Genomic DNA, 22,156 nt, shown 5'->3' with positions numbered 1-22,156 from the left:
TTTGAATGGTTAATATTGCCTGAAATTTTTGGCCTTGAAATTTAGAAAATTATTAATTATAGGTATAAAATATATACCATCTACCAGTATTAATTAATGAAGTCGATGTGCACCATTTTTCCAACGTAAAAGAAAAGGACATTTGATGGTGATATGCACTGTTTTCTCTCTTCGATATCCTGCAAACAAAATGATATTAAATAATGGCGTTGATTTTTATGATCTCATGCATGCACTTAAAAAACATCATGGCTACTCGAAATAGAATCTCAACCAATTTTCTTGTATTAATTATTCTGGTTTTAGAGTGTTTGGGAAGTGTTTTCGGACAAAATTCTTCTGGTAACATCAGATGCTTTGAGAGGGAGAGACAAGCTCTTCTCGAGTTGAAAGACGAGGTTGTTGATGAAAATGGCAGACTCTCTTCTTGGGCTGTAGGAGGAAATCAAATGGAGTGCTGTAAGTGGATTGGTGTTCAGTGTGATAACAGAACTAATCACGTCACACAATTGAACTTGAGGGCTCCGCCAGGATTCAATAATGATGGATCCAGCGTTGCTCCTCTCAAAGGTAAGATTAGCTCTTCATTGCTGGAATTGAGGCACTTGACTTACCTCGATCTGAGTTTAAATGATTTTGGGTATTCAAATATCCCGGAGTTCATTGGTTCATTAGAGAAATTACAGTATCTCAATCTTTCCTTTGCTAATTTCCATGGATCCATTCCGCCGAGTGTTGGAAACCTTTCCGAGTTGATATATCTTGATTTTAGTCGGAATTCCGAGCTCTTTAGCGAAAATCTTGGTTGGGTTGCTCATCTTGGTTCACTGGAATATCTTGACCTCAGTTTTGTCGAGCTGGGCAAAGCATCCAACATTTGGTTACATGCAATTAGCAACTTAACATCTATAAAAGAATTACACTTGGTAAACTGTGGACTTCAAGGCATCCTCCCTTCTTCTCTTCCCTCTATCAATGCTTCTGCTCCTCTTTCTACCCTCGACTTGTCGATGAATCCCGGTATCTCATCTTCCACGTTTTTGTTTTTCTTAAACTTCAGCAAAAGCCTAACCTCCATTGATTTCTCATTTAACAATATGACAATTCTCACTCCTGCTTATGCTTTAGACAACCAGATATTTCTTGAACATCTTGATCTCTCCAATAATAACCTTGAAGGTGGGATTCCTAAATTCTTCGGAAATATGAGCAGTTTAATACACTTGGATTTGTCCCATAACAGTTTTATGGTGCCACTTTCTGAAATTATGATCAACTTTTCGGGGTCTGTAGAAAAGAATTTGAAGTATCTGGATTTGAGTGATAATATGATAACTGGTTCATTATCTGATTTTTCAAAGTTCTCATCCTTGAATGTGCTAATACTCGGGAGGAATAAGTTGAATGGATCCATTACCAAGGATTACCCAAATATCCCAAGTCTTATTCACCTAGATTTGTCATCAAATAGTTTTACAGGTGAACTGCCCGATCTTACAATTTATCCGCTCATCGAAATATTGTATCTCAACAACAACATGTTCAATGGACCTTTGAGAGAAAGCATTGGATCCCTTTCAAAAATGGAGGTTTTAGTTCTTGCTTCAAATAACTTCGAGGGCATCGTTACCGAGTCTCATTTGTTCAATCTATCTCGTCTAAGGATACTTGACTTTTCTTCTAACCCACTGCTGGCAGTAAATTGTAGCTCAGATTGGATTCCTCCATTTCAACTAACAGCAATAAAACTCTCCAAATGTAAAGTAGGACCACATTTTCCGCAATGGCTTCAATACCAGAAAAATTTAAAGTTTCTTGATATCTCGTTTTCTCAAATTACAGACACCATTCCTAGTTGGATTGGTGATTTAACTTCCGGGCCAATAAATCTGAATATATCAAATAACCAAATCCATGGCGTCTTTCCGAAGATTGGATTCTTTTCTTTCAACCTTACAGGCTATTCACGGTCTCTTGTACACGATAGTGTATATGGAATGGTATTAGATCTGTCAAGAAATAAAATTACAGGTCAAGCAATTTTTTTGTGCCAAAGTGAAGAGTGGGTACTGATTGACCTCTCAAGTAACCTATTTTTCGGTAATCTACCGAATTGTTTCGCCAACTCTACTCGGTTAAGATTTCTTAATTTGGCCAACAATAATTTCTATGGGGAAATCCCAAGCTCATTTGGCTCGTTACCATTGCTATCTTTGTTGAATTTGAGAAACAACAGTTTCTCAGGGGGAATCCCAACATCTTTGAGAAGCTGCACTGGTTTAAAAATGATCGATCTTGGAGAAAATAGGCTAACAGGCGTCATACCCACCTGGATAGGAGATGAGTTGCTTTCACTGATTGTTCTAAGCCTACGTGTCAACGAGTTTCGTGGTATGATACCTTCCAGCATTTGCAACCTACAAAATCTCCAAGTGCTAGACCTTTTTTTCAACAAGATATCTGGAGTCATACCAAAATGCTTGGATAATCTTACTGCCATGACTGATAGACCAGGCTCCGAGCAGAAAAATTCTGATTTATTGGGTACACCCGCACTATACTACACCTTACTAGATGCTGAATATTTCACGTGGAAAGGAAAGGCGATCAACTACGTAAATCATAATATATTTGTCGAACTCATTGATTTGTCGAGCAATGCCTTGATTGGTGATATCCCATCTGAAATCACAAAACTTCTTGGCCTAAATTCGTTGAATCTTTCAAGAAACAGCTTAAGTGGACAAATTCCTGCAAACATTGGTATCTTGAAATACTTGGATTCCCTAGATCTTTCAAGAAACCACCTCTCTGGGGATATTCCGGCCAGCCTTTCCGAATTGAGCTTTCTTGGAAACTTAGACTTGTCATACAACAACTTGTCGGGTAGAATTCCGCCTCTGAGCTTTGATGAATCTACCTTTGCTGGGAATCCTGGCCTTTGTGGGCTTCCTGTACTCAATAAATCTTGCCCCGACGACAATGAAAACACAAATAAATCAGATGCCAGTGTAACGGACAACTTGAAGCTCGACGAAGATGAGTTGATTACCAATGGATTTTATATCTGTATGGCATTCGGTTTTGTTTTTGGATTTTGGGGGATATTCGGAGTAATACTACTCAACAAGTCAGCAAGATCCGCTTATTACAAGTTGTTGGATTCAATTGAAGACTCTGTATACATGAGACGAGAGCTCAAAAAAGCCCATCTGAGAGAAGAGGTATTTAAAATAGTTTGTATTGTTTATATCTTCTCACTTGATAATAATAATAATGTAAGACTAATTGGTGTAAGTTTTGTAGGTTCATTCTCCCTCCAGCCTATATATGATTAACAAGCTTTAAGCTTCAGCTGACAAAATCCTTGGCCGGCGCTTGCGGATTCAAGGGTACGTGTGCAAATTACTGATTAACATCTTATTCCGAATCCAAAATTTCAGTTCGGCTGTACATAAATATATGAGTGAATTGAATATGGAAAGTGTAATGTCGTAAGATCAGTTTCACATTTAGACGACCATATATATGACTTGAAGGTTAGAGTTCTTGAAAGTTGCATATATAGACTTGGACAATCTCCCTCCCTTTAGTTACGTTTTAAGGTTGAGTTAAGTTCAAGTCTCAATCTTAACAGTTTTCTAGGATGTCTCTGTGTTTCCTCGACCTTTGCTGCTTACTGTTTTTCCTCTATTCAAAGATATGGTTTTATACACTTGATATTGTTAAGATTGGAACTTGGACCTAACTCAACCCCAAAAGCTAGCTTAAGGGGGAGGATTGTCCAAAACCATATATACAACTCTCAAAAATTTTATATAACCGATGTGAGACAACTAACAGATATACTTCCCCCTAGCTGATTCATTTCCCACTACTCATTCCTTGTAACAGTTTCATATGAGAATGAGATCGAGGAGAAGAAGCAGACCTAGTCTTGAGGTTGGTGATTTTTGTGCAATATTATAAACCATTTTATAATAAAAGGATAAAAGAAGCAGACCTAGTCTTGAGCTATACCTAAAAATTACACTTAAGGCATAGTTTGATACACATGATAGGATAAACATGTGATATATAATAAAAGGATATGTTAAGGATAAATAAGATTTAGGATATTATATTTAATATTTGGTATGATTTTAATAAGAGTGATTAATTTTATATATTAGATTGTAATGACAAAATTAACCATATCATAATAAATTTATAGTTTCAAAGTTGTTGCTTGAGTTCATATTTTTTCTGTTCATGCGTCGATAGTGCTTACATGATTTATTTATTTTTACCTAATTTTATATATTATATAATATGATAATTGAGCCCTTGATTTTGTGAGTCAATTCAAATATCAATTTTTAAGGTTAATCGAGTGATACTAATAATTTTATTGAGATTTATAAAAATTATTTATATAATTATCTCGAATTCATTTATATAATTATCATATTATATAATATATAAAAATAAATAAAAATATTTATTTGATTTTAATTTCTACCTACTAGTATAGATTTATAAAAATTATTTATAAATTGAAGGTAATTAAGGCATTTTAGTGTATTTTATCATTAAATTAAAGTTATCACACCTAATAGAAGGGACATTTTATCATTCTAAAAAATTATTTATCAAGGATCCATGATATTATCATGGGCTTTTTAAAAAAGTATCAAACATGAGATAAGGAGGATTATTTATCAATCCATCCCTTATCTCATGTACCAAACTATGCAAGTGTTCAATAAACATTTTTTAACATGAGAGTTTATTTTTTATTTTATCAAGCCACACAATTTCTGCACTAGCTTTTTTTTTTTAAAATCCAAACTCGCTAACCGTAAACTAGTTTATTTAAAAAGTCAAATATTTTGTTATTGGATAATTATTTTAAGTGTTTGTTGGGTACAATAATTATCTCTACTTGGTAGAGCGATCGAATCGTGGTGCTTGAACTGTTGTGCGATTTAAAAGATTTGAGCTGCACTATTACCACCAGCTATAGCTATTGGTAAAACGATAAACACTCGGTCCTACAATTGGTATCAGAGACAAGATCACGAGTTCGATTCCTATTTTGATTGTAAGGAGTGCAATTATTGGAATGAGATTATTGGATACAATAATTATCTCTGCTTGGTAGAACGATCGAACCGTGGTGCTTGAGCTGCTGTGCGATATAAAAAATTTGAATTGCACCATTACCACCAGCAGGGGCGGATCTAGGATTTCTACACTGTGGGGGCCGCTTCAAAATACAGACAAAATATTAAAAGAAGAGAGACAAAAATTCCATCAGTTATATTCAACTAAACATAAATAGTACGTTTTTAACAAGAAAATTTCTAACTAAAAGGAATTCGACGTTCCTTAAAATTTTCAAAGTCTTCAATAATAATATCTATACAAATATTTTTAGCAATTTCTCTTTCAATAAATATCATCAATACATTCGAGTAAAAATCATCCTCCATTTTGCGCCGAAGCCTAGTTTTGACGATATTCATAGCTGAGAATGACCGTTCTGTAGTAGCGGTAGAAACTGGAAGAGTCAGCACAAGCACGATCACTCTAAAAACAAGGTCATATGTAGCAACTTTCTTAGTCTTCACCAACCATTGACACAACTCGGAAATGGTTGAAAGACTTTTGTAGTGTGACCCTTTGACTACATTATGCTCATAGTGCTTCAACTGCATCTCTAACCGTTCTTTTTCTTCGCTAGTAAAATCTTGCGGATAAAACTTTTCAACCAGTTTGCATATATCCATATATCTCAATGAATCACTTGCATTTTGAGGATTTAAAGCAGAACTAAGCATGAGTAACTCCATCGCATCTTCACTAAAACACACATTAATTAGCGTACAGTATGGTCCCTTCAACTCATATATCCCGACTGATTCGACAACCATTGGTATATCGAGAGTTGTCAATGAATCGATACTATGTGTCATGTCGTAGTTGCATCGATGGTGTAATCTCTGAAACCCCTTTCATAATTACCACCATACTCTGATCAGAGATTTCATACTACACATACATGAGAACACATAGGATATCATACCCGAAGGTAAGCGGTGAATCCCCGACTACAATGCATCGACTTCTATATGTTTCGACAGAACACCCAACCTTGCCACCTGATGACCCCATGAGAGTCGGTAAACAAGTCAAAGTATAATTCTAGCACATAGAGTCTCAATGTTGTCCCGGGTCATAAGGACTAATGGTGTACAACCATAAACTAGGACTTTTCCACTCGATAAGTGAGAACCACTTGAAAAGTTCTTTATGGAGGGTTGTTCAGTGCACTCTACAAGGAGCACCTATCTGCATGCTCGGACATCACAATGTCCCCTACCAATGAAACATGGTACTCACATCGCAGATACTAGTCTCGAACTCGAGCGGCCTATATCCTTCTTAGGGGCGGCTGAATCGACTAGGAACTGTTTAGAATATACAGTATTCCAAATATGAGTTTCATGATACTCATCATATGAGCATCTCATATTCTTTCTACTATTTGTATATTCAAGGACTTTATCTATGCAACTAGCATGGGTATACAGATAAAGAAGTGCCAAAATAATAACTTCAAATATTATTAAAATAAAGATTGTTTATACATAGAGTTTCATTGTGAACACTCGGCCAACACTTGGCTCGACGTGCACCTACTCTAACAATCTCCCACTTGCACTAGAGCCAACAACCCATATGCTTCAAACACATCGATTCGCGATGCTTCTCGAATAATGGTCCAGGTAAAGGCTTAGTTAGTGGATCAGCAACATTATCTGAGGAGCCGACTTTGTCAATCAAGACATCTCCTCTTTCCACAATCTCTCGAAGGATGTGGTACTTTCTCAATACATGTTTGGACTTCTGATGAGAACTTGGCTCCTTTGCTTGAGCTATAGCTCCCGTGTTGTCACACAACACCGGGACAGGAGCAACTCCATAGGAACGGCGTCCAACTCTTGGACGAAATTCCTTATCCTAAACAGCCTCTTTTGCTGCATCTGATGCAGCAATGTATTCGGCCTCAGTGGTGGAATCCTCAGTACTGTCTTGCATGGAACTCTTCCAAGAGATAGCAACACCATTGAGCATGAATACGAACCTAGAGGTTGACTTCGAGTCATCGATATCGCTTTGGAAGTTAGAGTCGGTATAGCCTTCCAATTTCAGTTCTCCACCCCCATAGACCAAGAACAATTCATTGGTCCTTCTCAAATACTTGAGGATGTCTTTCACAGCTTTCCAATGTGGAAGACCGTGGTTCGATTGATATCTACTCACTACACTTAGTGCGAAAGCCACGTCAGGACGTGTAGATATCATCTCATACATGATGCTACCAATTGCAAATGCATACGGAATGCGTGTCATCGTCTCTATCTCTGCATCAGTCTTGGGAGACATAGACTTGGATAGGGACACGCCATGACACATTGGTAGATGTCCTCTCTTGGACTCATCCATCGAGAAACGCTTCACGATGGTATCAATGTATGTGGACTGAGTGAGACCAAGCAATATTTTTGATCTATCTCTATAGATCTATATTCCCAATAGAAAAGATGCTTCACCCAAGTCCTGCATCGAGAACTTACTCGCTAACCATATCTTAGTTGATTGCAACATTCCTACATCATTCCCAATGAGTAGAATGTCATCAACATACAGCACCAGGAATGTCACAGCACTCCCACTGACCTTCTTATACACACTGGATTCCTCAGGATTCTTAATAAAACCAAACTCTTTGATTGTACTGTCGAATCTAAGGTTCCAACTCCTAGATGCCTGCTTTAGACCATAAATAGATCTTTGAAGTTTGCATACCATATGCTCACTTCCGATAGATGTAAACCCTTCAGGTTGAGACATATAAATCTCTTCCTTAATATCCCCATTAAAAAAGGCTGTGTTGACATCCATCTGCCATATCTCATAGTCATACCATGCAGCTATGACTAGCAATATCCTTATGGACTTGAACATTGCAACTGGATAAAAGGTTTCCTCAAAGTCAACTCCTTGTCTTTGAGTATATCCTTTTGCTACCAATCGCGCTTTGAAGATCAATACCTTCTCATCCGCCCCAAGTTTCCTCTTGTAAATCCATTTACACCCTATGGGAACAATTCCCTCAGGTGGATCCACGAGATTCCACACTTCGTTCGAATGCATGGAATTCATCTCAGATTCCATCGCTTCAAGCCACTTGGATGAATCGGCATCGGATAACGCTTCCTTGAAGGTCCTTGGATCAAATCCATGGTTAGGCTCATCATGGCCCTCTTCAAGAAGCAGACCATACCTCATAGGTGGTCTCGAGACTCTCTCGGATCTTCTAGGAGCTTGTATCTCCTCTTTTGGCTCTTCGGGTGTGGGTTCTATAATTGTGGGTGTCTCTCGAACCTCTTCGAGTTCTATCATCTCCCCTTTTCTATCCAATAGAAATTCATTTTCCAAAAAGGTTGCATTCCTAGAAACAAACATTTTTGTTTCTTCGGTATGATAGAAATAGTATCCAACTGAATTCCTTGGATATCCCACAAAGTAACATAAAATGAATCGACTATCCAATTTATCTCCCACTACCTGCTTCACATAAGCAGGGCATCCCCATATTCTAAGATAAGAATATTTGGGAGGCTTATCCATCCATATCTCATATGGTGTCTGCCTTTGAATGGACATTTAGTGAAATATCTTTCAATTTTAAGTTATAGAGATCGTTTTCAAGTTCACCAGTACCAATCAAACATTCATTCTTGTAAATATTGCAAACATCTTTGCTAAAGAAACAAGAATATCCATCTTTATCAACATAGAAATGGAAACAATGTTTTTCATCAAATCAGGTACAAACAAAATATCTCTTAAAAAATTAACTTAAAATTATTGTTCAACAATAAGTAAACATCTTCAACAGCCTTGGCAGCAACTCTTGCTCCATCGCCCATCCTCAAGAAGGTCTCACCTCCCCTTAGTCTCCTACTTCTTCCCATCACCTGCAAATCATTACAGAGATGTGAGCCACAGCCGGTATCCAATACCCAAGAAGTAGAGTTAATTGAAATGTTTACTTCAATGTAGAACATACCATTTCCAGAACTCTTCTAGGGCAAGATATTCTTTGCAATTACGCCTCCAATGTCCAGGCTTCTTACAGTGATGACAAACATCACTAGTCTTGTCAGCCTTAACTGGTGTGGCTGCCACGACGGGATTCGGAGATTACCTCAACAAGGGCACGTTCTTCTTGGGACGTTGGAAAGAACGCTTCTTTCCCTTCCCATGTGGATCAATCTTTGTACCAGCTGAAGAACCCGCATAAAGAACCAATTTCTCTTTCTTGATGGTGGATTAAAACGTAACAAGCATGTTAACCAACTCCTCAAGGATCGGCTCAAGCTTGTTCATGTTGAAATTCACCACAAAAGATCAAATGAGCTAGGCAGCGATAAGAGCAACATGTCGGCGGTCAACTCCGAAGGCAACATCAGATCCATGCCAACGAGCTTGTCCACGAGCCCAATCAACTTCAGGCCATGCTCATAGACCGAGGCCCCATCTCGCATGCGCAAAGTGATCAGCTCCTTGACGGTAGCATACCTAAGAGGCCGTGTTTGCTCACCGAAGAGCTCCTTGAGGTGCAAATGAATGTCAGCAGCACTCTTTGCATCCTCAAAACGCCTCTGCAGCTCATCATTCATAGAAGCCTGCATATAACACCTTGCTTTCAAGTCATGGTCACACCATTCCTTGTAATTCTGCAATTCCTCAGGAGTGCAGTCAGTCGGAGCCTCAACAGGGGGCGACTCAGTCAGTGTATATGCTATCCTTTCCGAATTCAAGACAATTTTTAGGTTTCTTAGCCAAGTGAGGTAATTAGGTCCACTTAACACGTGTTTTTCGAGTATTGCGGATAGCGGATTGCGAATCGAAAACATTGTCAAATTTTGTACTGAAAAGTAAAACAGATAAATGTTAATGACTATTTTAAAATATTTAGTAAGATATAAAGTATGGACTTTTACTTTATAAATTTTCGCTCCCACTGTTTTGACATTTTCACTACCCTCTAGTGAAAACGGGAAAACTCCTTTCCTCAGTAGGTACGCAAGATCCAATTAGCGAATTATGATCCCGAATAATATCAGCCAATAACAATTCCTAAAAGGTAGTTTCCAATTGCATCACCATGCAACCCTTTACTTAAACTTTTGTCTCACGTTTGATTAGGACCTAATAATATGACGTCGTTCATCTTCACGTGTCAAGCCTTACCCATCAATGTTGAACTTTAATGGACGATCGCCATGAGTTCCCCCAATAATATGAGCCGAAATCATGGGAGTTCCACGTAGTTCACATCACCATGTCAATGGATGTCACAGCTTTCCGGCACCCAGGGCCCCCTCAATAATATGAGCCGAGCCCCAAGCACGGGTAGCGTTCATCATGCACCCATTGTCGATGGAAGACATGGAAATTATAAACAAATTTATAATTCCCCTTTTCGGCTTGATATTAATTTTGAATCTTATTCAAAATGAGGGTTTTTAATTTTGAAAGGTCTCATCATTAATTTTATTTAAAAAAACTCGCCATGTTTGATCGTATGTTTGCCAGATTCATGCAACTTTGTTATTATCATAATAATAACGCACATACTCATTATTTATAACATATCATGCATATATTATAAACAGTAAACAAAACAAGGATGATCAATCGCCCCAAAACTAATGGCCCGTGTGAGCTAAACACGGGCCTAGGTCCAATCCTAGGGAAATGCATGGGATGCAAATGCAACTATTACATTAGCTTCCAATATTTACATGTCTTCGATCTTCATAATCATCATGGCCACCATCTTCCAATCTTGATCATCCACTATACTAATATTTACAAATAAATATCCATGACAAATAGGGATACATCTCACTGGGGGTGGGAACGGGCCATAAACCAAGCCCACTTTATAAATATATAATTATTACAATCATTCAACACAAAATATCCTAGCATACACCTAGCAAATTGGGCTTGGGCTTTTGATCATCTTTCATGCATAATATCACATATCATACACCATGAATTAATTATCACAATAATTAATTGATCTAATATTATATATCTTGATCCAATCACTAACCGCCACGATTATAAACTAAACTAACAAAGTATACAAACACCTTTGTCTACTTTCTAATTAATTTATTTATAACCGAATTTTTTGCAAATCACAATTTACTATAAATAATTAAATTCCAACTTCAATTATTTATTTCATGAGAAAATATTTGCAACTTTTGTAAATTTAAACTTAAGGGCCCAAAAAATTCATTTTTCACCAAAAATATTTTGGCCCATTTAAATTCACAAATATGTTAGTCATTCAATGGCCCAACAATTCAAGGCCCATGACATTTTGATATTTCAAAACACCTTTTGAAAACCCTAGTCGTCATCGCCGTCGCCGGAGCTCCGTCGCCGGAGCTCCGTCGCCGGATTCCGGCCAACAAAAAAAAATTATTTTTTTTATTTTTGAGGAGAACGTTCGGGCAGCTCCTCGGGCTGCCCTTGCTGCCCGAAATGGGCAGCCCGAGCTGCCCGAAATTTTCCCCCAAAATGCCTTGATTTTGTTGCAAAAATTTCATCTCATACGGTTAGAAATCGACCTCAATATAATATTATGTATATGCTACACAAACTAGTACCCTTAGCTCATGATACTACTTGAAAGTGGATCGGTTTAGGGTGTTCAAATGCGCAACGGAAGTTCAAAAACTTTTAAAGGCATGAAAACCGAAAATTTTATAGGAAAAATTTGAACACCTCTTGTACTAGCATGTAACATATACAAAAACACAAACTATGACATTCATAGAGTGTTTAAAATGTTACCTATCAATCTCAAAGATTGATGTAATGGCTTCCAACCAAGTTGTTTGTTTGGCTCTTCAAAGGCAAGACAAATCTACAAGCTCTCCTTGTTCTTGAGTCCTTCATTCAAAATCAAGCCCACCACCAAACTTAAAAGATCCACCTTACACTTGCACTAGAAAATGTAGGGTATTTTTCTTTGAGAAGAGAATTGTTTCTCCAATAATTGAAGAACAAAAATGAGGGAGAAAAAAAAAGTCCTAAGTTTCGGCCATTTGCATGTCTAGACAAGGGAGGATGAGTTACCTTGGGGTTGCAAAAAGCTAAAAGCAAAAGTTGCATGCCATACAATTTTTTAATGAAAAGTATTCCCCAACCCTTGACCTCCCAAGCATGCTTTTGACTTGGGCTTGTAACAATTACAATGTCAGTGGACTTTTATTTAAATATCTCAATCATATTTGAGCCCATTTAAAGTTTACTTGATTTCACCCAAGCCCACTAGTTTAATAATTATTTATAATTGGACTCTACAAGGCCCAATGTAGTTTAATTAATTCAACACTTGAATTAATATAATTATTTGGACTCTACTAGGCCCACTAGTGTTAAATTAATTCAACACTTGAATTAATTTAATTTAGTCCATAATAATGTTTATGAAAATCACAATCTCCAAATACAATATTTATTTGGCCAACTTTTAATCTAGGAACACATTCATAAATTAAAATTTACATTTCCCTCATAGAAGTCATACTTCTATTTTTCTTCAAGCTTATAAACTCCTTTATAAGCCGTACAACACATTGAACTATTTTACTTCTCAATGGGATCTAGAAAGCTAGTACTTGTGTGGCCCTCAATGGTTCATTGATACAACTAGCCGTGGATTCATATCTCCATGAGATTCGGACTAAACATGTCCTTATACGAGCATACCCCAATTGCTCCATTCTTACTTATCAACTCCTTGATAACAAGAATGTCAGAACTCAAGTCTGATAGTACCCAACCAATCATGTTAAACGCCTAGCAGCATCGCTTACATGATTCCCTAGGTATCAAATGATAGTGCCTGCAAGAACCATTCAATTATGGATTAGCGTACAGTACGGTCCCTTCAACTCATATATCCCGACCGATTCGACAACCATTGGTATATCGAGAGTTGTCAATGAATCGATACTATGTGTCATGTCGTAGTTGCATCGATGGTGTAATCTATGAAACCCCTTTCATAATTACCACCATACTCTGATCAGAGATTTCATACTACACATACATGAGAACACATAGGATATCCATACCCGAAGGTAAGCGGTGAATCCCCGACTACAATGCATCGACTCCTATATGTTTCGACAGGACACCCAACCTTGCCACCTGATGACCCCATGAGAGTCGGTAAACAAGTCAAAGTATAATTCTAGCACATAGAGTCTCAATGTTGTCCCGCGTCATAAGGACTAATGGTGTACAACCATAAACTATGACTTTTCCACTCGATAAGTGAGAACCACTTGGAAAGTCCTTTATGGAGGGTTGTTCAGTGCACTCTACAAGGATCACCTATCTGCATGCTCGGACATCACAATGTCTCCTACCAATGAAACATGGTACTCACATCGCAGATACTAGTCTCGAACTCGAGCGGCCTATATCCTTCTTAGCGGCGGCTGAATCAACTAGGAACTGTTTAGAATATACAGTATTCCAAATATGAGTTTCATGATACTCATCATATGAGCATCTCATATTCTTTCTACTATTTGTATATTCAAGGACTTTATATATGCAACTAGCATGAGTATACAGATAAAGAAGTGCCAAAATAATAATTTCAAATATTATTAAAATAAAGATTGTTTATACATAGAGTTTCATTGTGAACACTCGGCCAACATTTGGCTCGACGTGCACCTACTCTAACACGATAATGATCTAAAATGAGAACTCCAACGCGTATCAGCTGCTCGTTGTAAATTACATATCTGATTAAGTCCACGCCCTGTCTCGAGTTCATTAATAGAAATCAAATAAGCAATGTCATCTGCGTGAGCTTCTTTCAATTCATCATAACACTTGCACGAAGCACCAACCATATTAACTATGAAAGTTAATTTATCAAAAAACTGATGAATGGGAGTTATATTTTTTCCTGCCGTAACAAGAGCCAACTGCAATCGATGGGCAAAGCAATGAACATAATAAGCACTCTTACAATCTTTCAGAATCAAAGCTTGCAATCCATTGAACTCACCTCTCATATTGCTAGCACCATCGTAACCTTGACCTCTAATATTTTGGACATCCAAATTGTAATGACTCAAATAAGAATATATAGCATTCTTTAATTTCAAAGCTGTCGTATCTGACACATGAACAAGCCCAAAAAAACGTTCTTGTATGCATCCATTTTTGTCCACGAACCTCAACACTATAGACATTTGTTCTCTTTTTGACTCATCACGGCTTCATCGATGACTATGCAATACTTGATGTCTGCAATTTCTTCACGAATTACATTTTTCACTCTCACTGAGAACATGTGATGTATTTGCTTTTGAATATCATGACATGTATACTTGGCATTTTTCGGAGCTTTATGTATTGCACATGAAAGCTCATCATTATACAAGGCTACCACATCGAGAAATTCAAGAAAGTTTCCACGATTAGATGAATTAGAGCTCTCGTCATGACCTCTGAAAGGAACGCCTCTAAAGCGCAAGCAACCGAACTACATGTATACCAACTTTCAATCGAAGGCGATTCCTTGCAACTGCTTCTGAGCTAATTTTGTTGAAAAATCTTGGTATATGTTGAGGTTGGTTCATTAAATCCTCACATGCTTTTTCAGCCATACGATGATGTGAAGATACATTATCTTTCCCAATATGACATTGGAAAAACATGTTTTTCCACTTCGAGCCTTCTTCCAATTATAAAATCCAACAACAGTAAATGCAGTTTGCTTGAGACATCCTGATGGCTTGTTAAAGATAAAGCAAGGAAAACAGAAAGCTTTATCTTTTACTGGAGAATACTCCAACCAAGGAAAAAGCTCATGCCAGGATGATTGAAACTTGCGGGGATGAAGATTGTTTTTATTTAGTGGATATTCTGAAAGTATAGGCTGATATGCTTTCAGATTTAGATAAGCCCGACGAATTTCTTCTTGCTCATTGGGAGAGTATTCCCATATTTGTCGACGTAATCCTGGATCACGCTCTAAGAAGTTAAGATCAACCCCTGCACTTTCAACATTTCTTAACTTTTGAGAATGAACCTCTGGTGGAAGATTATCATCTGATGGTATAGATGGGGCTGTAGAAATGGGAGGATCTAGTTGATTAGATCTCTTCCTCTGAAAGAATTTATCAATTGTCACAGATTTTCCCATTTATGAATAAAATCACACCTGACACAATAAATAAAATCTAGTCATTTAAATATACTAACACCATAAATAAAATATCTGCAATAATATATTATCAATACTCACTGCTAAACTTCAAAATCTCAACAAAATATAATAAACAAGTGTATAAAAAAATATAAACAAACAAACCTCAAGACATTATAATTCGATTTGGTAAAACCAAGTTTATTAGATTAGGTGTTTGGTAAATAAAGTTCCTGCACTACTATATATTACTGTTTAAATCCATACAATACAACATCCTAAATATTGAGAAGCTAGCTCACTGCTCACCCAAGCATTATATCCAAACCTCAACGTTAGGTTGCTATTATTAAGTTTTAAGATTATATTTAATACCTACTTGGCCAAAACCCTTTCACCTCAAGACATCATAATTCGATTTATAAAAGACTATAAATGACAAAGCCTGAATCCGGACATTTTCATTATATACCTTTAGGCTTTAGTCAAATTCTAAACAAGACCACATACTGAAATTGAATTAGCACTAAATATCCATGTTCCCATTTAATTGAATCGGCAATTGTGCATGTCATTAGCTAAGTCTTAACCATAAATTTAAATAACCTTTCTACTTAAAAGTCATACTAAGTTGCCAAATTACATTGGAACTCCTCCCGTAAACATTCTGAAATTTCATGAACTTGATTAGTGTACTGAAATTAACGAGTAGCAATTCAGTTCTTAGGATCATCAAACCAACATTAATAAATTATATATCATGAACACCAAAACTTAACATTCTCAAATTCACTTGTTATCCTTTCTAAAATATTTGCCAACATATACATCAAGTTTCGAAAATAATACAACAAATCAAAAGAGTAATTGAGCTTATCCTTAAAACAGTAGAAATTAGAGGAAAACTAGGAGATGAGTAAATTTTCTTCCTAAACCCTACTTCCCTGTGATGAAAGAAGACGGCGCTCCGAGCTATAGTTTTGATGAGGCTGAGTTTCTCTTTTTTTTTCCATCAATTTTAATAATACATAGGCTTTTACAAAGAGATTCTCAATTCATTGATAGGCCTAATTCATTTCTTTAGTATTATAATTGAAAGCCCATTAAACATTTGATTAGTATTGAGATTAGGGGGGCCGTGGCCCAACATAATTAATATAAACTAAAAAATTTAAAGCCCACTAAACAATTAATATAAACTAAAAAAATTAAAAATTTAGGGGGGGCCGTGCCCACGTGAGTCCTTTCATAAATCCGCAACGATAAATTGATACAGTATTAAATAATAATAAAATTTAAATTTTCAAACATATATAAATAATCATAATCCTACGTACAATATTTGTAACAAATCAACATTACTTTTAAATAAAGTTCATAACAATTTTTAAATGTTTATTATTCATCACTCTCGTGGCAAGTATAAAGAAAAGAGAATAATTTATTTCCCTACTAACGTGTTCCATTTTTAATTATAATCCATCAAAATTAATGCCACTAATTTTTTACTATTATTAATTAACAGAAAATATAATTACAACGTTGTAAACCAAAACAAAATGTTTTATTACACACGAGATTAGAAACACAAGTACCCGATTATTCACCCAACCAAACCACACATCTTTTCCAAACACAAATCACATACATATTTCGACTTCCTCGAGTGAGTAATCCCACTTCCGAGAGTGCCTCATTTTTATTTCGAGCAAACTAATTATCAAAATTTTTTTTTTTTCAAGAGTCAGATCGAGGTATTATAGTATATTTAAACAAGAACAAGAATACATCATGTGGCAAGCTTTTTCAAGTTGATTTGTTGTGCTGGTGGCCTGGCAACTTCTCTTTAATCTTCTCCATCATCCCCTTCTTCTCATGGTGCCCGCCCTGCGGACCGGCGGCGGTCCCAGTGGCTCTGTGATCAGGATCCGTTTCACACGCCCCGGTGGAGCCGGTGGTTCCCTGAGCACCCGTTGGATGCGCCCCTGTGGCGGCATAAGGCTCCGCTCGTATTGCCCCGATCGTGGCGCTGGTCACATGAGGGCTGGTTACCTGCGGGCCCAATTGCTGCGTCCCGGTGGTTCCGTAAGGATCCGTTTGATGTGCACCGGTGGTGCCATACGTTCCTCCGGCGCCAGTGGTGCCGTAGTCCACTCCTGTAGGGCGGTGAACGGGGTCTCCGTATTCATCAGTGTTCCTGACGGGATCGCCGTGCTCGTCCGTTCGTCTCCCGTGTTGATTGCCGTATTGTGCCATATTTCTCAAATGAATCTTGATTTTTTATTCGGACTTTTCCCAAGTTTGGGACCTATATTATATATAGACAGATAGATACAGATGTATAGAAGAGCAGAATATGGCTTGAAATCGACACGTTACGCTGTGAGAGTTCAGCATGGCAGGCAGCTTAGAACAAGTGTCCACGGAATATGGATAAGACAATGTTAGACGATGCTCCTTCACCGCTTAGCTCCAGCACGTGTTTGTAAGTATGTATAAATAAATATTTATGTAAAAATTGGTGTTTTTAAAGTTAATTAATGTATAATTAATATAGTTTTCAAATTGGATGCGGAGTAACACGTGTCAAAAATGGTATTTGGGTAAAAAAAATATAAGATATTTTTTAAAAAATTATGAAATATATTATAAGTATATTTTAATTGACTAGAAAAATGACTAGAAGTAACGTCATAATCACTATTTAACTCTTAAAGGTCTACACAACAATTTCTCTTCATTGGGTTTCTTTGAAAGTTAAATCTGGATCATTCTTAATCTTATTATTTTTTAATATCATATCTATGTTTCCTAAAATTTTAGGCAAAAATTTGTGTGAGACGGTCTCACGGATCATATTTGTGAGACTGATCTCTTATTTGGGTCATTCATGAAAAAGTATTACTTTTTATGTTAAGAGTAATTATTTTTTATTGTGAATATGAGTAGGGTTTATCCGTCTCACAGATTAGGTCTCACATAAGATCCACTCAAAACTTTGTTAGATCTAACTTCAAAGATCCGTAAAGATTGTATCCAAACTATATTATAATCAAATGTGGATTTAGGTCCTAATAATATATCACAATGTTAATTTTCATTTAACATGTCGATATTTTTCCAACCACTTTGTTTGCCTCAACCTTCAAGTTCAACATGCGATGTGCTTTTTACACTATACGTATTAAAACCCCGAAAATTATATAATTCACAAAAACCTTTTATTACCTTCTCCCTAAAAAATAAAAAAGAAACAAGGCAAACCATAAAATCTCGGGAAACCAATTACCACCAACACTAACCAAAATAAATAAATAAATAATCATAACAAAAACAATCTAATTTAGAAAATTGAGAGCTAAAATTTCAAGAAGCATTTATGAAATACGATAGCAATGCAACTGGAATTGATAGAAACAACCAAAATCAAAGAACAATATTCTCCATGTCAATTAACAACTCTAGGTAATAGGATTTGGTTTTCATTAACGTATGTAGGATTATTTAATTTCAACGTGATGAATCACTTTTACTTATAACTATATATTTTACTCTTTTTTGAGGAAAACAAAAAAATTGAATTCTTACCACCATCGTCGTGATTTGTTTCATTGCTCGAGCTATTGGTATAATATCGTCATATTCTTTATAAAATATATTGTTTGCAGTAAGTCTTTTGTGAGACGATCTCATATATTTGTATTCATAAAACGAGTCAACATTATTCATATTTACAATAAAAATAATATTTTTTCATGGATGACCTAAATAAAATATATGTCTCACAAAATTGACCTGTAAAATCATCTCATATATGTTTTATTTGTATTTTTTGTGTTACATCAACCATTCGAAATATATATATTCCTTTCAAAGAAAACTAATTTTTGGCATTCATTTTTCATGGAAAATGTGCGATTAACTTAAACAACACGCAATTTAAGCGCAAAGTAATAATTTAAAATAAAAACTTTGCCATCATGTTCACACTTTTACAGATAAGAATAGATGGTCCGAGTCATTATTCATGAAGTGGAACATTTTTTTTCATCATTAAAAAAATAATTCATTTTGGAATTGATTTAATTGAATTCCTGTTGGAATTTTGATGTTTAATGAATAAAAATTAAGCTAATAAATCAATGTGTTTGATTTGGGAAAATTCGAAACGAAAAACGAAGCTTAATGAATGAATATTAAGTTCGGTGGTTCTGAATAAAACTCGAAAAGAGTTCATCATATGTTGAAAGAAACTCAAACGAGTAGTCGGAACTTGTAAGGGACGAAAACCGGAAAAAAAAATTAAAAAAAATTAGCGTGAACAGTAGCCGGCGCGCACCTGCGCACGGGTCTGCGCGCGCTTGCCAGTGGCAGGAGCGCACCCGCGCGCGGGCCGGAGCGCGGGTGCGCCCGCCTGCCAGTAGCGGGCGCTCGGCAGCGCGCGCGCTCTTGCCGAGGGCTGCCGAGAGCACTCAGCAGCGCGTGCGCACGGACGCCTGGGCGCGCCCCTTCGTGCTGTTTCGCGTCCCTTCGACTTTTTATGATGTTTTTTCATTTCCTTGGCATTGTTTGATTATTGTGGTCAGTTACAATTGACAAGGGACATCTCTATGAATGAAAGATCATGTCTTTTCACATGAAAATCAAACATAACATTACATAATATCATCTTTTTGTATCTTCTTCTTTTTACTTCTTAAAAAAGAGAGAGTTTCTTCATTTTCTTTGCGATAGAACTTGAATATTTGAGTGCTCATTGTCCAAGTGTTGTAGTTGTATATTGGGAGAAGATTGCCACCAACCTCTAGAACATTGTGAAGGGCAAATTCTTCTTAAGGAGAAAGTGTTCAACACTTGCCTCTACAAGCCATGTTCATTTGTTTTCTTCTTGTTTTCCTCTCATATTTGAATACCACAACAACAATTCCGTGATTAAATTTTTAGCCAAAAGTGAAAATAATCAATTGTTTCCACTATATAATTTAGTTAACATTATCACGGCAATCGGACAAAATGTATAGATAAGAAGAATTTTTATTGAAGTCGATACATATAAATTTTTCATCATTATCCAACGTTACATACAACAACTCAAAAAATTAAGATTGTATGCATATATATTCTCAATATGACTTGTCCCGCTATAAATTTTCTACCTCAAAAAAAATAAAAATCTAGACAATTTCAGTTCATGCGGACAACCCAGATATGTCAACATTAATCCCTTTGACATAATCTCTCACAACTTTTCTTGTTCAAGATCAGCTGATTCTTCCTTTGGCTTTTTAGCTTCAGGCTCCTCATTTTCCTTAATCTTGGAATGTAGGAAATCAACTAATCCTTGAAGGGAAAGATTAGGATTATCAGTCTTGAGAAGCTGCTCGGCTATTTCGGCCGGAGTGACTTTAGCAATAGCGACCAGATCCTCGATTTTCTTGAACAGAGCATGGTCCTGGATACCAAGATAATTACTCGCCATGAGTTTGAAGCCACAAGGAGTGCAATATGACATGTTTATATGCACGTCCATACGGCCAGGTCGTAGCAACGCTGGATCCAGCTTCTCGACTGTGATTTGTCGTGAAAATTATGATCCTTTCGTCTCCACAACTCGACCATAAACCATCAACAAAGTTCAACAAACCAGACAGTGTCACCTTGCTTTCTTCCTCTCGAGAAGAAGAATCCTCTGTAGTGGACGACCTATCTTTCAAGTCAATGGTGCAATCAATATCCTCCACCACTAATATAGATCTATTTGCAGTACCAAGCAGCAATCTTCTCAACTCGGAATTCCTCTTTAAATCAGTCAACTCCAAATCATACACGTCGTAGTGCAAATAATTCGCAATTGCTGCAATCAAGCTCGATTTTCCTGTCCCCGGAGGACCATACAGCAAGTACCCTCTTTTCCAAGCCTTGCCCACTTTTCTATAATATTCTCTCCTCTTGACAAACAGTTACAAGATCATTTAAGATCATCTCCTTTTGATCTGAATCCATGGCCAAAGTCTCAAATGTAGATGGGTGATCGAGATTTACAGGAGTCCACATGTCGTTTATGTCGTACATATTCTCGTAATCAACTGTGAAAATCTTGATTGTTTTCTTCTCCTGTTTCTTGTTTTCTGCCTCGTTTATGATGTATCTCAAGTAAGACTCGATCGCCAGATCTTTATTTTTCCTGTGGAATGTGAGCTGGAATGACCTGATTTCGGATTTCAAAGTCGAATTCCTGTCTCTGGGATTGTAGAAGTCCTTTCTTTCGGTCTTTCTGCAGATCCAAACCCACTTGAATTTCCCTCCTTTGTAAAAGTCTATTACTTCTTCGTCACTCTCCACTGTGATATTGAAACTCTTTTCTTTTTCGGGCTTGCTGACTTTGAGTCGACGTGTGTTCGGGCTGGCTTTCGAACCCAGATAGGTTTCTGCAGCCTCGTAGATTTCGTTGCTTTCCAATCCGTCGAACTCCTCGATCACCAGAGTCAACTGGTTCGAGAATCTGCCGAAGAAATTCCGAATGCCGGAGAACACATAGTCCTGGAATTCGTAAGGGAGGAACTCTTGGATAACGCCGCGCACCACAACCGTGGCGGCGGCAATGGATCCGACGGTGGTGAGGATGGTCTTGGCGGTAGCTAAATTGGATTCCGACAAAGCCATCTTAATTTGTTCTACGCAAGAAATCAAAGAGGAACAAATTTCGTATATTTCAGGATTTGAACTAAAATTTCTCTCTCGAGAAATGTAAGACTAATGTCTTCGCTAATATTCACGTACACAATTTTATAGGCGCACTTGCGAGTATTTGAGTTTTTGGGTCAGCCCCCACATAGT

The 22,156-nt window shown here is 36.9% G+C and overlaps 5 protein-coding genes across 7 annotated transcripts; 1 reads left to right on the top strand and 4 right to left on the bottom strand.

Moving 5' to 3' along the window:
- The first annotated feature begins 120 nt into the window (after positions 1 to 120).
- LOC142532310 (receptor-like protein EIX2) lies at positions 121 to 4,042 on the top strand. 3 transcript variants are annotated; one of them, XR_012816550.1, is made up of 3 exons: positions 121 to 3,224; positions 3,324 to 3,392; positions 3,895 to 4,042. XR_012816550.1 is itself a non-coding variant. In XM_075638685.1 (3 exons), exons 1-2 carry the CDS (start codon positions 204 to 206, stop codon positions 3,346 to 3,348), a joined length of 3,063 nt encoding a protein of 1,020 aa, XP_075494800.1. In that variant the 5' UTR covers positions 121 to 203; the 3' UTR covers positions 3,349 to 3,392; positions 3,895 to 4,042. The 3 variants fall into 3 exon arrangements, 2 of the variants coding, with proteins under 2 accessions (XP_075494800.1, XP_075494763.1); XM_075638685.1 differs by having other exon boundaries at positions 3,307 to 3,392; XM_075638648.1 differs by lacking the exon at positions 3,895 to 4,042 and having other exon boundaries at positions 3,307 to 3,847.
- A 1,303-nt stretch (positions 4,043 to 5,345) lies between these two features.
- On the bottom strand, positions 5,346 to 5,834 carry LOC142556525 (uncharacterized). The gene has a single exon (XM_075667986.1). The coding sequence runs from the start codon at positions 5,832 to 5,834 to the stop codon at positions 5,346 to 5,348; it is 489 nt and encodes a 162-aa protein (XP_075524101.1).
- Positions 5,835 to 13,838: 8,004 nt separating this feature from the next.
- Positions 13,839 to 15,316, bottom strand: LOC142556515 (uncharacterized). Its single transcript, XM_075667975.1, has 3 exons — positions 14,762 to 15,316; positions 14,359 to 14,653; positions 13,839 to 14,284 (listed from the first exon to the last, which is right to left on the bottom strand). Exons 1-3 carry the CDS (start codon positions 15,314 to 15,316, stop codon positions 13,839 to 13,841), a joined length of 1,296 nt encoding a protein of 431 aa, XP_075524090.1.
- Positions 15,317 to 16,841: 1,525 nt separating this feature from the next.
- Positions 16,842 to 17,801, bottom strand: LOC142516730 (uncharacterized). Its single transcript, XM_075619879.1, has one exon. The coding sequence runs from the start codon at positions 17,573 to 17,575 to the stop codon at positions 17,126 to 17,128; it is 450 nt and encodes a 149-aa protein (XP_075475994.1). The 5' UTR covers positions 17,576 to 17,801; the 3' UTR covers positions 16,842 to 17,125.
- Positions 17,802 to 20,339: 2,538 nt separating this feature from the next.
- On the bottom strand, positions 20,340 to 22,156 carry LOC142532261 (AAA-ATPase At3g50940-like). The gene is given in 3 exon segments (XM_075638596.1): positions 20,340 to 20,885; positions 20,887 to 21,276; positions 21,278 to 22,156. Coding segments are annotated over 3 exon segments (1,422 nt in total). The 5' UTR covers positions 21,983 to 22,156; the 3' UTR covers positions 20,340 to 20,558.

The sequence above is a fragment of the Primulina tabacum genome, chromosome 1 (genome assembly GCF_025594145.1).
Source record: "Primulina tabacum isolate GXHZ01 chromosome 1, ASM2559414v2, whole genome shotgun sequence".
Taxonomy (NCBI): domain Eukaryota; kingdom Viridiplantae; phylum Streptophyta; class Magnoliopsida; order Lamiales; family Gesneriaceae; genus Primulina; species Primulina tabacum.
This window is presented reverse-complemented; position numbering and strand designations above follow the sequence as displayed.